Source organism: Eleginops maclovinus, chromosome 11 (genome assembly GCF_036324505.1).
Source record: "Eleginops maclovinus isolate JMC-PN-2008 ecotype Puerto Natales chromosome 11, JC_Emac_rtc_rv5, whole genome shotgun sequence".
Taxonomy (NCBI): domain Eukaryota; kingdom Metazoa; phylum Chordata; class Actinopteri; order Perciformes; family Eleginopidae; genus Eleginops; species Eleginops maclovinus.
In genome coordinates this window covers 21,799,658-21,815,969 of record NC_086359.1, presented here as the reverse complement: position 1 = coordinate 21,815,969, position 16,312 = coordinate 21,799,658, and the positions used below count along the sequence as shown (strand labels likewise).

General features: G+C 39.6%; 3 protein-coding genes across 6 annotated transcripts; 2 read left to right on the top strand and 1 right to left on the bottom strand.

Annotated features, from left to right (window-relative positions):
* On the bottom strand, positions 1-9,383 carry si:dkey-125i10.3 (zinc finger protein 185). 2 transcript variants are annotated; one of them, XM_063895725.1, is made up of 9 exons: positions 9,328-9,383; positions 8,652-8,690; positions 8,407-8,518; positions 8,129-8,191; positions 3,019-3,069; positions 2,759-2,848; positions 881-2,656; positions 438-537; positions 1-353 (listed from the first exon to the last, which is right to left on the bottom strand). In XM_063895725.1, exons 2-9 carry the CDS (start codon positions 8,659-8,661, stop codon positions 249-251), a joined length of 2,307 nt encoding a protein of 768 aa, XP_063751795.1. In that variant the 5' UTR covers positions 8,662-8,690; positions 9,328-9,383; the 3' UTR covers positions 1-248. The 2 variants fall into 2 exon arrangements, with proteins under 2 accessions (XP_063751795.1, XP_063751796.1); XM_063895726.1 differs by having other exon boundaries at positions 8,407-8,515; positions 9,328-9,366.
* On the top strand, positions 4,149-7,566 carry LOC134872434 (uncharacterized). Of its 3 annotated transcripts, XM_063895729.1 has the most exons (3): positions 4,186-4,235; positions 4,358-4,507; positions 5,090-7,566. In XM_063895729.1, the coding sequence occupies exon 3, from the start codon at positions 5,095-5,097 to the stop codon at positions 6,385-6,387; it is 1,293 nt and encodes a 430-aa protein (XP_063751799.1). In that variant the 5' UTR covers positions 4,186-4,235; positions 4,358-4,507; positions 5,090-5,094; the 3' UTR covers positions 6,388-7,566. The 3 variants fall into 3 exon arrangements, with proteins under 3 accessions (XP_063751797.1, XP_063751799.1, XP_063751798.1); XM_063895727.1 differs by lacking the exon at positions 4,358-4,507 and having other exon boundaries at positions 4,149-4,235; positions 5,090-7,565; XM_063895728.1 differs by lacking the exon at positions 4,186-4,235 and having other exon boundaries at positions 4,250-4,507.
* Positions 9,384-13,799: 4,416 nt separating the features above from the next.
* Positions 13,800-16,267, top strand: cwc15 (CWC15 spliceosome associated protein homolog). Its single transcript, XM_063894427.1, has 7 exons — positions 13,800-13,867; positions 14,655-14,802; positions 14,979-15,091; positions 15,209-15,309; positions 15,389-15,499; positions 15,611-15,759; positions 15,879-16,267. Exons 2-7 carry the CDS (start codon positions 14,666-14,668, stop codon positions 16,006-16,008), a joined length of 741 nt encoding a protein of 246 aa, XP_063750497.1. The 5' UTR covers positions 13,800-13,867; positions 14,655-14,665; the 3' UTR covers positions 16,009-16,267.
* Positions 16,268-16,312: the final 45 nt, after the last annotated feature.

The window sequence follows — 16,312 nt, the reverse complement described above, 5'->3', positions numbered from 1 at the left end:
TCAGTTAAATGTGATTTTATTCAATCCTATACAGTTTGTTGCAATACAAATATTTTATGTTGACTGTATTTTGGGCAAGCATCTTTGGCCTTTTGTACTTAAAGTAACATGCTGCCAAAAATCATTACGGAAGTCTTACATTCTGACAATAAACTATGTCTTCAATAAACTTTCAGTAGGTAAGAAGGTTAAAAAACAATAAAGCATATCAATCACTTTGAGTACCCTCCAGCGACACAAGTTAGGCTTTAGATAATGAGAGTTTTCTGAAAGCAGCCACCACAATGGATCATTTGGCCGTGCAAGAAAATGGCGGTCAGCAAATCTCCAAGGTCTGTAGCACACACACCACACTGCAAAAACATATTCAATATTACCATAATGCAATAATGAAATATAATACGATACATATATGTTGCCTAACTGACAGAACAAACCTTTAGACAGTCGGGGTGGCAGGTGATCACAGGTTCATTGAGGTAGAACTTCACATTTCCATCAATTAATTTGTCACAGTACGAACAAACATTGGTATTCCTGCAGTAAAGACAAAAGATAAAATAAGATTATCACCAATGTTGACCTTTGTGTATGAACGTATGGTCTATAGCAGAGGTTTTCATTAGTTATTACATGTAGGTCCTCTAGAAAAACCTCAATGTGTTTGATTTGGAGATAGTTCAGAGACAGTTGATTTACAGTTTTTCCCACTTTCCCCGGAGATTCTCATGCAAGCTCCTACTTAGCATTACTTGTTCCAATCTTTTTAATTCAGAATGAAAAAGATTCTGATCTAAAATGAATTGTGAGATGTTCTGGTCCTAACCCTCCTCATTGGACTTACAAGATGAATGTAACAGTTGCTTTCAGAGCATCTCACCTAGTATTATCGGGGTTTTGGTTCTGGTCGGCAGGTTTAGGATCTTTCTGAGGCTTGGGTGCAGCTTCAGTTTTGGGTGGCTCCACGTCCAATGCCTTTGACTGTTCAATGGTACTGTCAGAGGACTTATCCTGAACGTGTTCTGAAGCTGGTACAGGTTCAAGAAGAGCTTCCTCGATGTTCAACTCCATCAGAGGATTCGTTGCTCTTTCAGGAGTCGGTTCAACCATTTGCTCGACAACAGTGTTATAAACAGGCTGGACTTCAGCTACCTGTTCGGCTTTGGTCTCCAAAACCCTCTCTTCTGAGGGTGCAGACTTGACTGCAGCTTGGGTAGAAAATTCAGATAGAGTCTCTGCCACTATGTCAGGGACTTGCTCAACACTGACTTGGAGAGGAGGCTCTGTTTCTGCTGCTAATGTCACAGCAGCCTCTTCTCCTTGTGTTGCATTCACCATGTCACTTGTATCAGATAGTGACTTTTCCACAACCTCAACCACCACTGCAACAACTTCTACTGCAGCCTGTTCTTGGGAACCTTTCTCACAACCTCCCTCTGTTGCAGTTTCAGCAGCAAGTTGAGCCGGCACTTCAGCTACAGATTCAGCTACTAAGACAGGGACTTGTTCAACACTGACTTGGAGAGGAGTCTCTGTTCCTGCCTCAATGGTCACAGCAGGGGTCTCAGGTGATGAATCCACAGCAGCCTCAGCTACAGCCTCAACATTATCTTGGACAGCAGCCTCTTCTCCTGGTGTTGTATTAACAATGTCAATAGTGTCAGATGGTGACACTTCCACCACCTCAGTTACAGTTTCAACCATTTCTACTGCAGCCTGTTCTAGGGAACCTTTCTCGCAGGTTTCATCTGTAGACGTTTCAGCAGCAGGTTGAGCCAGCACTTGAGATATTGATTCTGCCACCAAGTCAGGGACAGATTTCACACTGACTTGGGTTTCACTCTCTTCTCTTGCTGCATTTGTAACAGCGGGTGCCTCAGGCGAAGAATCCACAGCAGCCTCAGCTACAACTTCTTTTGGTTCCTTTTCTGCAGGACCTTTCTCACAACTTCCCTCTGTAGACATTTCAGCAGCAGGTTGAGCAGGCATCTCAGAAAGAGATTCTGACACTAAGTCAGGCACTGGTTCAACGTTGTCTTGGAGAGCAGTTTCTTCTCCAGATGTTGTATTAATTGCATCAGCTTCAACAACTACTGCTGCTTGTTCTGGAAGACCTTTCTCACAACTTTCCTCTGCAGTTTGAGCAGTTGATTTTACTCCTCCATCCTCCCAATGTGTCATGTGTGTCGACTCTGTTGTGATTGAAGGTTCCTCTTGAGGTTTCCGTTTGATCACAGGTGCAGCAGGGACTTCAGTGATGCCTTTGCTCTCCTCTGTGCCAGCCACAGCAGAGGTTTCTGCAGCAGGATCTTCCAAAGGAGCATCTGCAGCCATTATGGCTTCATTGAGTTCTATTTTTGATTGCTCAATTGTTGCATCAGATTGAACTCCCTTGATTTCTGCAGTTGCATCGGCAAGTGGTTGCTCAGCTGTCTCCACATGAGACACTGCCTCTGGATTTTCCTGTGTGGAAGAAACTGCTGGGGCTTCACCATTTTGGATACTTCCTGCAAAATGAAGCTCTGCAGCCCCATCACTTGGTTCTACAGTTGACTTGTTCTCTGCAGCATGTTGTTTTTTGTTTTCTGCAATGGTGTTAGCAATTGGTATTTCCAGCTGTGCCTCAACATTCATTTCTTCTGTGGGTGCTTGGAGCCTGTAACAGAGGGTCTTAGTTATTTTGGAGAAAATACATGAAAAAGAATCCCTAAAATCAGCAGCAGTTACAATCAGTAGAGAGAAGCTATCATATACTAACTTTGCATCGTCTGTGGGCCCCACTGTTGACCCCTCAGGCTGAGCATCTTTTGGGGGAATAACTTCACCATTTGCCTGATTTGCTGAATTGCTAAAAACATAAAGCAGAATATTAATAGTGATCATGTAATATATACACATTATTTAAAGTTTACATTTTCAATTGAGAATAATAATGCATTAATGCTAGAAACAACTGGACTGTGTATGCTCATAGTTTGCATAAATTATTTTTCATTCCAAGTCAGCCCATATACATACCCTTCAGATGGAGCCGTTAGGAGAGAAGTGCTCTGTGAAGAGTCTATTGCTCTATAAGGGAGAATATGAAACACACTTTAAAAACAACCTTTGCATTTACTATCTTAAAGCAGACAATAACAAATAGCAAATGATATCTTGTTAATAATTATTCACAAACAATATAGATGAATCAGGTTTAATTACTTAAGCTGAAAATTGCCATTAAAGCCAAATGCTCCTTATGGAGATTGTTTAAATACTGTGCGCGTAATAATAATAATATATATATATATATTTTAAAACAGATAAATTCCCACTTTCTTACATATAGTATAAAACCTTATCAGTAAAGGAAGATGAGATGTCGGAGTTATGGCAGTTCCCAAATATGACTCTTCGTTCTTCCTTTATAGCCTAAATGATAGGTTATCTTTATAACCTATAAAAACTTGCATACAAAGTCTGACCTGCATAAGAGGATGAGCACAACAAATCATACAGAAAGGACGCCAGCATTTAAAAAGAAATGTGAAAAAAACATTGATTGCTGAAGCAAAGCTGACAAATAGAGTTTTAAATGTCAAGGCAATGCTTATTAACGATGTAAATATCACCAAATACCTTGAACATTGTGGGGGTGGACCTGTTTTCTTGCACAAGTAAGAGGCAATTTGTCCTATTGTTTGTCTCTTGTATATCTACATGGCTGGTAATAGAAAATTGGATTGTGTCAATCATGCTTGCAGTAGCAAAACATAATGATGACTAAATTATGATAGATTGTTAGGCTATGGTCTAACTGTAAACACTCAAATAAAAGCATGTCAACTTTTGCAATGATTTAGTGACTGAAACTGATCATTCAAATGAATTGCCATTGTGTCATGGCAATAGGCTACATATTTCTCTTAATCTGTCATGGAAAAACACGTATATTTTTGTGCAACATTACCTATATCTATAAAGGTAAGATGGTGTTAGAAGGCATTGTTTTTTTTGTGTTGTTGTCTGTTTTGATACTATATTTACTCAAAGTTTCCCGTGATATAAACATTGTAATTTAATGAATAGATTTCTGAACATATGTACATGTTGACACTTATTTGTGTAACAGGAACTTCAGATCTTTTATTTTGGAGACACTGACACTTTACTTCCGGTTTCTTTCCGCTTTCCCTGGCTTGTGATGCTAGCTGCTAGCCGTTTCATGCTAGACTGTGAGAACGTGCGTGCTGGTAAGACATGACCGCCTAATTTAAACTTTTTGAAACCAACAGAAATATAGCGACGAATGTAGATGTAACACTGCCAATGGCTTTGTAATTTATTGCGTAATTTGTCATTTAAAACACTCCAGGCTTCACATGATTCTAGGTGGTTGACAAACAGTAACGTTACTCTGGGCGACCATGGATGAATTAACAGAACTCACAACCAACACAAGACAGTGATCATCCGTCCCTCTGTTGCTAAACATTACTCCAAAGACTCCCAAAAACGAAACTTGGTATTTTGTTTATTTATGCACATGAATAGCATTGAATGTTAATGGAATTACTACTGCAGTATTATTTTAGTAGGCTATATCAAAAATGCATGAATGGCTGTATTCCAATATTATGGAAAGTGTTACTGTTAACTGTCTGGAAAACAAATAGATTTCCCTTTTTTTTATTATAAATCATGTTTGATATGTATGAAACATTATCTTTAAACCTCTCCATACACCTATTTTTTAAAAAGAAATATAAACAATTGTTTATGCTATATTTCAAAATTGATTTGACAGCATTGCATGTATTGTGCATGTAGACCTTGACTTAGTGCTAACACTCCCCTAACATCTTTTCACAAATAATCAGGATAAAAGACTGATTTCTAGGTTTTTATCCAGAGCTGTTAATTGTATTTTGGATGGATACAAAATTGCATGATGATCCCTTTCCTGTCTTTACATATTTATTTAATTTGTGGCAACCTTTAGTATAAATTATTGGTTGTATTGAGCTTTTTACTTAAACCTTTTCATAATTAGGCTTTTTATCATGTGTGTTATTCATGCTTGAGTTTCCTGTGCCTTATGTCCTAGAAAAAATGCCATCTAGAAATCATCTGGACAAAATCGGGAGGAAAAAGAAGAAGAAATGGACGGAGGAGGCCATGGAGCGAGCATTGATAGAGGTGAAGTCTGGGAGGTGTACAGTGAGACAGGCTGCCAAAGAGTTTGGAGTCCCTAAGTCTTCACTGGGGGACAGAGTGAGTGGACGGGTAACACCGGGGAGTCGCAGCGGGCCTGCTCAGCTTCTAACATCTGCGGACGAGGAACTGTTGGTGGAGTTTTCTTTGTACATGTCCAAGCATGGCTTCCCTCTCACAAAGCAACAGCTGGTGTGTTTTGCATCATCCATTTACAAGCGGCAGCATCGGAGGGTGGCGTTTTCTAAACTAGGCCAGACCTGGTGGCTCAATTTTAGAAAACGGCAAGAAAAGAATATCAACATTCAGCCAGCAGACAATGTTGTTCGTGGGAGGACAGTGTGTGTGAGAAAAGAAGCAGTGGATCAGTTTTTACACTTACTAAGCACTGTCATGGACTCTCGTGGGCTCAGAGACAAGCCTCATCAAATTTTCAACTGCAATGAGACAGGCTTTCAGCTGGGCAGGAAGAGGGTGATTCTGCCTAAATCTGCCAGTCTGGGCTGCAAGCCAACGTCAGGCTCCAGAGACCACATCTCCGTCCTGGCTTGCTTTAGCGCAGCTGGAGAGGACATTCCCCCATTTATTATCTACTCAAAGGCATACCCAGGGGGAGTATGTTACAAGACTCAAGGGCCTCCAAACGCAATCTATGGATGGTCTGACTCGGGGTGTATCAACTCTGACCTTTTCAAGAAATGGTTCCTCAAACACTTCCTCCTGCACGCACCGAAAGAGCGTCCTCTGCTGCTGATCTTCGACGGACACAAGTCTCCGGTGAACCTCGAGGTGGTGGAAGCAGCTCGTAAGGAGGACGTAATCCTTCTGTGCCTTCCGCCTCACTGCTCTCACATCCTGCAGCCACTCGACGCAGGTCTCTTCATTCTCCTGAAGAAGCGCTTTGCTGCACTCGTAGGCGATGGTTGTTCCACTGATTCTCACTTTGCAGTCAGCAAGAAGGAGTTCTCAGGTGTGTTTAAAGGGACATATCAGGTAGTGAAGGAGGAGGAGGGTGTGAGGATTGTGAAGGACGGCTTTAGGAAATGTGGCATCTACCCACTGAACCACTTGTCTTTCAATGAGGGTCATTTAATGGTATCGCAGGAAATGGGCTCAGAAGCTGGATGCTCCCTGTCCACATCAGCAGAAGGGGAGACCTCACAGCTGCTCGACCCCCATTCAGACTCATAACGGCACAAGACTGTCTGTCGGACCTTACCTTTAAGGAATGGCTGCTTTATTTAACTAAATCTGGCTGGTTCTGTCATTTTTAGGATGCAACACCTCCCTCAGCTTTCTCTCAGAGAGCCAGAGGCTAGAGGCGTGTTGATATGAATTAAATGTTTTTCTCAGATTTCTAATTCTAGTGAAAAGGTTTAAATGCTGCCCTTTAGCTGTTTCAAAACTGGGGGAGAGTTCCCTGAAATTACATTTTAATGAGTCAAAAGGGTTTTAATAGGATATGAATTAAAAAGATATATTCCCAGAACAAATGTATATTAACACGACAAGATAATACATTGTAGTGTCTTGTTCAACACTTACAGGTACTAGTACATTGGGGAAATTGCTAAATGTATTAGGATCCATGCAGAGGATTTGCATAGAAAACACACTTAAAACTTGTTCCTAAGAGGTTTCTTTTCCAATATTTTGAAGTCGGTCATAAAACTGAGAGAACAGAAGGATAACAATGTGTTTTTGGTCAAATTTAAAGCAGGGAAATGATAGCATGTCTTTTGAAATGGCCAACTCATCTCAGTCGTGCATCATATTCTTCCTTTGCTTGAGCATGTGAATTTACTCGGCCCATTAGAAAGTGTATTTGATTGTAAAAAAAATGTTCAGAAAAGTTTAACCCTTTGGGGAGTGTCTCAAGATAAATGTGTTGAAATGTTGTAATGTTCTCCATTCACACAGAGGAATGAATAAACACTGCAGTATTAACTCAGGGAGAATAAAGATATTCTTTGAATATTTTTGCATTACATATATTTTCATAAGCTTAATCGTTTTACTACCAAGCAAACTATTTAGTCATCATTCTTTGATGTGACTATGTCTGTGTGGGTGTGTGTCTGTGTTCGATTCAGGTGATGTAATCGCAATGCAATAGGTACCGCTGGCAACAAAACGCTGGGGGAACTCTGATGCAAACAGTAAATGAATGTTTCAAAGCATATTTAAACAAAGTATATAAATATGACTCTGATCATTTACCATAATTGTGACTATGCTCGGCACACTCGACTGATTCACACACAAATTGATTCCTGGTAGTTAATTACATTAAAATTATATTTTTCGAAATGTCCATTAAGAGCCTGTTGGTATTACACGGCGAACATGCAGGTGTGGAGTTAAAGCAGTTGTTTTTTCTTGTGTGCCTTGAGGGGGAATACTCGAGTCAGAATGGTATTCAGATCAATGCTTCATCCACCAGCTTCAGTCGGCCTGCAGTGCACTGTGGGTCCTTATGGATGCAGCAGCTGCCCATGGCTAAGTTAATGTTTATGTATGTTATCATCACAGATGGGGATTTGTGCCTGCAGACTTCATCGTTTTTTTATTCAATGACGCAACAGAGTCAAAGGAGAAGTTCAACGCCACCACAGTGTATCAATATGGCTCTCTGCTCAAATATGTGCAAACACAAGATGGGACAGACTGGGCTCTAATATTTAAGTTATTTGTTTAGATAAAATAGGATCTTATATGTTTACTAGTGATGAAAAAGCCTTCCAAATCACTGTGGAGCACTCCATGCTGAAAATAAATCCGTTTCAAAGCTTTGGATACTGTTAAACAGGGCGCCATCTGCTGGACAGACCTTGGTATTGGTTTATCTGAATGTTTTGGTGGTTTTACAGAATGATGTGCTTTCATTTTTTGTTGTTCTCAAGTACAGAGGCAACGACATGCAGGTACTCACTCAAATTTCTTGGCTGTGGACAGGACGTATGAGCTAAGCCTGCTCTCCACAGCCTGATCGGTACTGCAGACAGACAAAGTTGTTAGTTTGCAGCATCTTTGTTGCACCATTTCTCCAACAAAAAAAAAGAAGCTAAAGAGTACTGAGAAAAAGAACATTAACCACACATTGCAACACTATGTTTAGAGCAAGATAGCAACAGATTGAAATGTGTAACAATTGTATTGCTTTAAATCAAAATGTCATGTTTAATGTAGCATCTTAACCACGCAGAATACCTTGCTTTGTCTTCCTCTTTCTTTTCCTGTTTAGACCTCTGGATCCAATACTCATCATTCTTCAGTGATGTCCGTACCCTGGTGGTTTGGAACACCTTGTTCCTGTCAACTGCTACAAAGACACACACACACACACACACACACACACACACACACCCTTTCTGTCAGAACTGGGTTGGTATCCACAATACTCACAGACTGTTTTCACATCTTATAACTGGATGAAATATAGAAGTGTGATTTACCTTTTGACATTATGATGGTATTTTTCTCTGATGTTTAACCTGATGAGATTTTGGGAAAATCCCAGATCATGGCAGATTAGTATTTTTGAATTGACACAAATATACTGCAATAAAACTCTATTATACTTTATCTGCACCTCATACACGACCTGTCGTATTGCATTTTCATGTGAAACCACCTACTCTTCAAAGTGAGACTCAAGCATGTGTCATGCATAAAAACTGTTATCTGTCTTCTCCAAATTTGGAGCTGTGATGTATTATAATTAACTTTATATTTATGCTTTTGTCATGCATGCTCATTTTATGCTTAAAATAGAAACTTTGAATAATTACGCCTGGAGTAAAAAAGAGGGGACAGAGCTGTGTAAAATTCTCTCCCACATTAAGTCTCCCTATTTATTATTTGTGGTTTTGCTCAGGGCCTCAACCCGCCCTGTGTTTACAGCGTCTTGTCCTGTAAAATTCTATTTCAGCCCCTCGTGACATTTTGACCTGCACTTTGTGCTTTAATCTCCTGTGGTGGGGATGTGTCAGCACCAATTAACCAGGTCAAATCCATTATGCATAGAAAATGAAAGCAATTCTTACTTCGTAATGAGCCCTTAACCCTGCATAGCCAATGAACACGAAATTAGAAACTAAAGTCTATTTCTGCACCATATTTTGCTCTCACCTGTTCAGGTCAGCTGTGTCAGCACAGAGTGAAGTGTAGCCTCCTCTGGGTCTCTGTCTCACAACGGCAGGCAGGTAGACACACTTCAGCCTTAGCAACCACCCCCCCTGTCACTTAAGTATCCACCCCCTGCTGGTGTGAAGCATGCTGCTGTGCAGGTTGGGTGGGTGGGATGCATTTCATTACAATCACAAAAATGTCATTGTTTTATAGTATCTGTTTCCAGGACAATGCAATGTAACATTCTACTGCTGCCAAGTTTTCACAATCACTATTCTTTTTTCAGGCATGTGTTTTTCAAAATCTTGCCAGCAAAAGAAACCCTGCAGATTATGAGCTCAAAAAAGAACCAGACAATTTAATTTGTAATGTTTTATATTTTTATATTTGAGGCCTGTATTTGAAGATTCTCATTCTTCTTCTCCTTTTTATACATTTTTATCCATCACTGCCAATGACTGCTTCTCTGATATGGTGCTCATAAGGTTATTGAAGCTTTTTGAGTCATTTTAGTTTGTCTCTTAGGTCCAAAGAAAAGTATTCCTTCACAAACATGCAGTTCCGGATTGGGGTTGTCAAGGAATCAAGAGAGACCTGATCTTACAAAGAATTTTATCAATTGCTTTATCCGAGCCATCCATTGCAAAACGTTTGGATCTTCTCCAGTGAAACTCAAACTGGCTCATCAAGAAACTTAAGAAACTCAGTCTTTGTTTGTTATTTTTTCTGCTTTTATTTAATTTACATTTCCTTTTTTACTTACTCTACTTTCATATTGTGCACTGCTAAAGAGCTGCCAAACACATTCCCATTAATTGTTACACAATGACAGTATAGATGTATTCCTGTTAATTAATTAGCCATTTTAATCAACTAAATGGATTATTCTATGTCTGTAGAGAGATGTTTCAGATGGGTTTTTTTTAATTTAATTTGAGAGACTTATCAGAACCTGGAGCCAAAAGGATCTGCTGGCTTTATACGGCTCTTAAACACAAACACACACACAAACATCACAGAATGATGATTTATTCTGGTTTTTTTGGGAGAATGTGAAAGGAAGTAACTTTCCTGGCTTTGTTTGAACATTTGCACTTGAATCTAAAAACAAACCTTTTAAAACGTATCATTTATTAGGAATCCAGCTGAACCTCCTCTGTAGGTTTGCCTCTTGGAAACTCAGCCAACATCCTCTTTAAAACATTCCTACAGCACCTTATCAGAACAAGACTAATGCACTCAAAGCCATAACATAGAGTACAGTACATATAGAACAGACATGGTTGAATGAGAATAGTGTTGATGTATTGCTCAGTGAAGATTAACCGGAGAGTACATTCTGAACTTAACTGCCTCTTCATAATATTACACAATTGCATGCCATTTACATTCAAAAAGGAAAAGATGAAAAAAAGAGAAAGAACTAAGTATTGTTTTGCTGTCAAATCTCTCGTACACTGCAGAATAATTATTTTATATTTAGAGCTTAATTTATTATATTCCAAAACCAGGTTTATTGCTTAGAAAATGTACACACATAAGGATTTTGGTGTACAATGATGCAAACATAAACACTGTAGGAGGAATTGAGTTGTAAAATAAATGAATAACTCTAATATAAAAATTAAAAAGTAAAAAAATCTAAGTATACATACAAGGAAATATAATAAAAAATGAACAATTTAAAAATAATAACAATGTGTGCAATATATTTTTTTATATTCAAAGTGGAAGAGATTGCCATTTTAAAGAAGTAGCTCTGCAGAAAAATGCAAAGAGGAATGTGCAAGGTTTCCTGTGGAATTCAAAGAATAACACAAATGTGTAACAAGAGGTCACATGATGTGCCTACATGTATTACATGTAAGTATGTGTGTGATCTGTAAAACAAATCTCCCCCTGGCGACGCATAGTTTAGGTTAACAGATTAATGGCCTTGCATTCTTGGGCTGTTTCGTGGTTCAGCTGTCCTTAATATCTTTGTTAGATTTGGAAATTGATCCTAAAAATCTGATGTCACACCTACTCAAGAGACGTCTCCATTGGCCTGAACATGTAATAAGTTATCAGTGTCTGTTCAACTTTGTAAAATAAATATATACAGTGGGGCAAAAAAGTTTTTAGTCAGCCACCAGTTGTGCAAGTTCTCCCATTTAAAAAGATGAGAGAGGCCTGTAATTTTTATCATAGGTATACCTCAACTATGAGAGACAAAATGAGAAAAAAAAATCCAGGAAATCACATTGTAGGATTTTTAATGAATTAATTTTCAAATGATTGTGGAAAATAAGTATTTGGTCAATAACAAAAGTTCATCTCAATACTTTGTTATATACCCTTTGTTGGCAATGACAGAGCTCAAACGTTTTCTGTAAGTCTTCACAAGGTTTTCACACACTGTTGCTGGTATTTTGGCCCATTCCTCCATGCAGATCTCCTCTAAAGCAGTGATGTTTTGGGGCTGTCGCTGGGCAACACGGACTTTCAACTCCCTCCATAGATTTTCTATGGGGTTGAGATCTGGAGACTGGCTAGGCCACTCCAGGACCTTGAAATGCTTCTTACGAAGCCACTCCTTCGTTGCCCTGGCGGTGTGTTTGGGATCATTGTCATGCTGAAAGACCCAGCCACGCTTCATCTTCAGTGCCCTTGCTGATGGAAGGAGGTTTTCACTCAAAATCTGACGATACATGGCCCCATTCATTCTTTCCTTTACACGGATCAGTCGTCCTGGTCGCTTTGCAGAAAAACAGCACCAAAGCATGATGTTTCCACCCCCATGCTTCACAGTAGGTATGGTGTTCTTTGGATGCAACTCTGCATTCTTTCTCCTCCAAACACGACGAGTTGAGTTTTTACCCAAAAGTTCTATTTTGGTTTCATCTGACCATATGACATTCTCCCAATCCTCTTCTGGATCATCCAAATGCCCTCTAGCAAACTTCAGACGGGCCTGGACATGTACTGGCTTAAGCAGGGGGACACGTCTGGAACTGCAGGATTTAAGTCCTGGCGGCGTAGTGTGTTACTGATGGTAGCCTCTGTTACTTTGGTCCCAGCTCTCTGCAGGTCATTCACTAGGTCCCCCCGTGTGGTTCTGGGATTTTTGCTCACCGTTCTTGTGATCATTTTGACCCCACGGGGTGAGATCTTGCGTGGAGCCCCAGATCGAGGGAGATTAGCAGTGGTCTTGTATGTCTTCCATTTTCTAATAATTGCTCCCACAGTTGATTTCTTCACACCAAGCTGCTTACCTATTGCAGATTCAGTTTTCCCAGCCTGGTGCAGGTCTACAATTTTGTCTCTGGTCTCCTTTGACAGCTCTTTGGTCTTGGCCATAGTGGAGTTTGGAGTATGACTGTTTGAGGTTGTGGACAGGTGTCTTTTATACTGATAACGAGTTCAAAAAGGTGCCATTAATACAGGTAACGAGTGGAGGACAGAGGAGCCTCTTAAAGAAGAAGTTACAGGTCTGTGAGAGCCAGAAATCTTGCTTGTTTGTAGGTGACCAAATACTTATTTTACCGAGGAATTTACCAATTAATTCATTAAAAATCCTACAATGTGATTTTCTGGATTTTCTTTTCTCATTCTGTCTCTCATAGTTGAGGTATACCTATGATGAAAATTACAGGCCTCTCTCATCTTTTTAAATGGGAGAACTTGCACAATTGGTGGCTGACTAAATACTTTTTTGCCCCACTGTACATATATAGTAATAGGAAACTGTTTCTTAGATTGGGATCAATTAAGTGAATCTTATCTTGTTTATATCTGTTCTCTTCTTTTTTTTACGGAATCTGCACTTTTTGGTTGCACATTGTATAGACCCTTATTGAAAGAGTCAAAGTCAAAGTCCACTTTATTGTCAAAGTTTCCACATGTGTTATACATACAGAAAATTTAAATACCGATTTTTCAAGTTTTTGTTATGATTACATTTCACTCACATTACAATACTTTCAAAGCATCCATATTGTTATTTGGGGGCGGTGGTGACAAAGTGGTTAGGGGCTTGGCCTGGAAGGTCACCAGTTCAAGTCCCCGAAAGACCAAGTGCTACCATGGTGTCCCTGAGCAAGGCACCGTTCCCTACACTGCTCCCCAGGCGCCGTACATATGGCAGCCCACTGCTCCTAACACTAGGATGTCTCAATTGAAGAATTCTCGAATTTCCCCAAAGGGATTAATAAAAGTACATCTTCTAATTGACACTTTCTGCCCCCTCACTTCCTCAAAACAATATTGCACATTCATATGAAGGCATTTTAGTTGTTCTTACAATCAAATATAGAGAATATAAATTGTATATACCGTAGAGCAGTTGTTGGGCATTTTAGTAACAATTCAACTCACCAATCATAATTACAAAAATGTGGGAATCAATAGGACAACTATATTTAAATGCATTACAATCCTTTAGTATGAAGATTTCAGAGTGTATTTAAATTTCCGAGTGTTTATGAATGCATCTTTTGCGGGTCTCTACAGGAAGTGACGACACGCGTTGTTTCGGGTTTTCTCGTGCGGTAGCAGCTACGTAAGTATTATTTCTCTGAAATCCATTTCTAAAATACTCATAATATGAATATAAGTCGTTTTTAAGTATGCTTACTTTTGTTTTACTGTACACAATAGACAGGTTAGACACATTAGCATTGGCTTCTTATTGTTCACCGTTGTTGGTCCAGGTTAGCATGCTAGCAACTTGTTAGCTGTAGTGGATAACTCGCTAGCTTCTGTTCTTTAGCATTACTATCAAACCTCTTATTTGGCTTATAAGAGAGGGCAGATGTCTCATAGACCATAATATAAGTATAACGTTATTAAAAGGTCTGATCAGCAAAACGCCTATTGGCAATACATTGCTTAGCTTGTTTTTTGATGTGCTTCTTTCATATAATGATATACGAAATAACTACATCTACAATAACGCACAACCATACCACCTGAAATGGAGAAGGGCTTTTACCGTTCCCCTGCAGACGTTTTGTGAAGGGTAGATTTTTGGGTAGTTTCTGCGCTATTGGGTTAAAGCACTTAGACTTGGGATAGTGTAACAGATGTTGTTAGATTCAAATGAAGGGACTGCTGCTTCATTATTGACAAGTCAACTTGATATTTATGTCAGGAAATGGATGTTTCTAGCGATCCCTGTATGTGCTCAGGTCTTGAATGTGTACTGTTCTGAACATCACTTGGTTTTTGTTGGTTTATATCGCTTATTCTAAGTTTGTATCTAAGGTGTGTTGCACTTAATGTACGTTGCTTTGGATAAATGTTAGCTAAATAAAATGTAATGTAATATTTTGTTCTCCTTTCTGCAGAGCTATCAAAGATGACTACAGCTGCAAGACCGACATTTGAGCCGGCCAGAGGAGGGCGAGGTAAAGGAGAAGGTGGAGGGGATTTAAGTGCCCTGTCCAAGCAGTATTCCAGCCGAGATCTACCAGGTCACACCAAGATCAAATACAGGTCAGTAATTAAAAGATGCATTGAAGGATTTGTGTGTCATTATCAGTGTTTCACTGAGTGAATCGCTGATTATTATCTAGTATGTTTCTTACTGAACTCTTCCTACTGCAGCTCCTATCTCCTCAGTCTGAAGGTGGAAATTTGCTAGAAATAAAACTGTGTTCTCCCATCCTCAGGCAACCTACCCAGGATAACCCAGAGGAAGTGCGTGCCCGTGACTTCCGCAGGGAGCTGGAGGAGAGGGAGCGTGTAGTTGCACGTGAAAAGACCAGAGAGAGAGGACCAAGAGGTTGGTATTTCTGCCGAGACTTAATGTTTGTTAAACGTGTCTCCTATCCTCTATTCCTATCCAAGTTCCTCATATTATGTAAAATATATAAGCCAATTACCAACCCTAATTTTTCAGAGCACACCACATCATCCTCATCTTCGTCATCATCCTCAAAGAGGCCCAGACTAGATCAGATCCCAGCAGCCAACCTTGATGCTGACGACCCTCTCACCGACGTAAGTGCATACTCTGCAATATTAAATCACACCTATGGGGATAAGGACTCCCTCATCATTGATTCCTGGTTCTTTGTAGGACGATGAAGACGAGGACTCTGATGAAGACAGCGATGACGACGATACCGCAGCGCTTCTGGCAGAACTGGAGAAGATCAAGAAGGAGCGGGCTGAAGAGCAAGAGCGCAAAGTAAAGTTTGAACTGGGCTCACTGCACAGCTGGCAAATGAAGAAACAATTTATGTTTGAGATGAGACTGATGTGATGTCATTGAGTGATGTTGTTTCTTTTCCGAACTTAGGAGCGGGAGCAAAAGGCAGAGGAGGAGAGAATTCGCATGGAGAACATCTTGAGTGGCAATCCATTGATCAATTTGGCAGGACAGCAGCAACAGCAGCAGCAGCAACAGCAGATAGCCCCGACTCAGACTACATTCAGAGTCAAGAGAAGGTATCTCATAAAGACACATATTGATGCACTACATGAGTTTTGTGTTTAAAGAAAAATGTTCTCCACACTTTCCACTAATCCACTAAAATGTAAATATAACTTTGTTGATACCTTTTTAGGTGGGATGATGACGTTGTGTTCAAGAATTGCGCCAAAGGAGTTGACGAAGCCAGGAAGGAGAAACGCTTTATCAATGACACACTGCGCTCTGAGTTCCACAAGAAATTTATGGAGAAATATGTAAAGTAAAGACTTCATGTTTTGTTTTGTTTTTAACCTTATCTTTGGTCTTCGCTCTCCTTTCCCTCAATCCCAAGATTGACAAATGGCATTCACATACATTCTGTATTCAGATGCATTAGTGTTTGTACAGTCAGCAAGTAAGATGTTGTATATAAATGAGTGGGAAAGATACATCTGATTAAAGCAAATGAAAAGTTGAAATTGTTAACTGTCTTTCTGTAGGTTTTTCTTTTTTAAATAAAATAAACATTTCAATTAACTTTAAGACTGTGTTGTCTTTCATGAATTTATTTTAAGAAATCCATGTCAT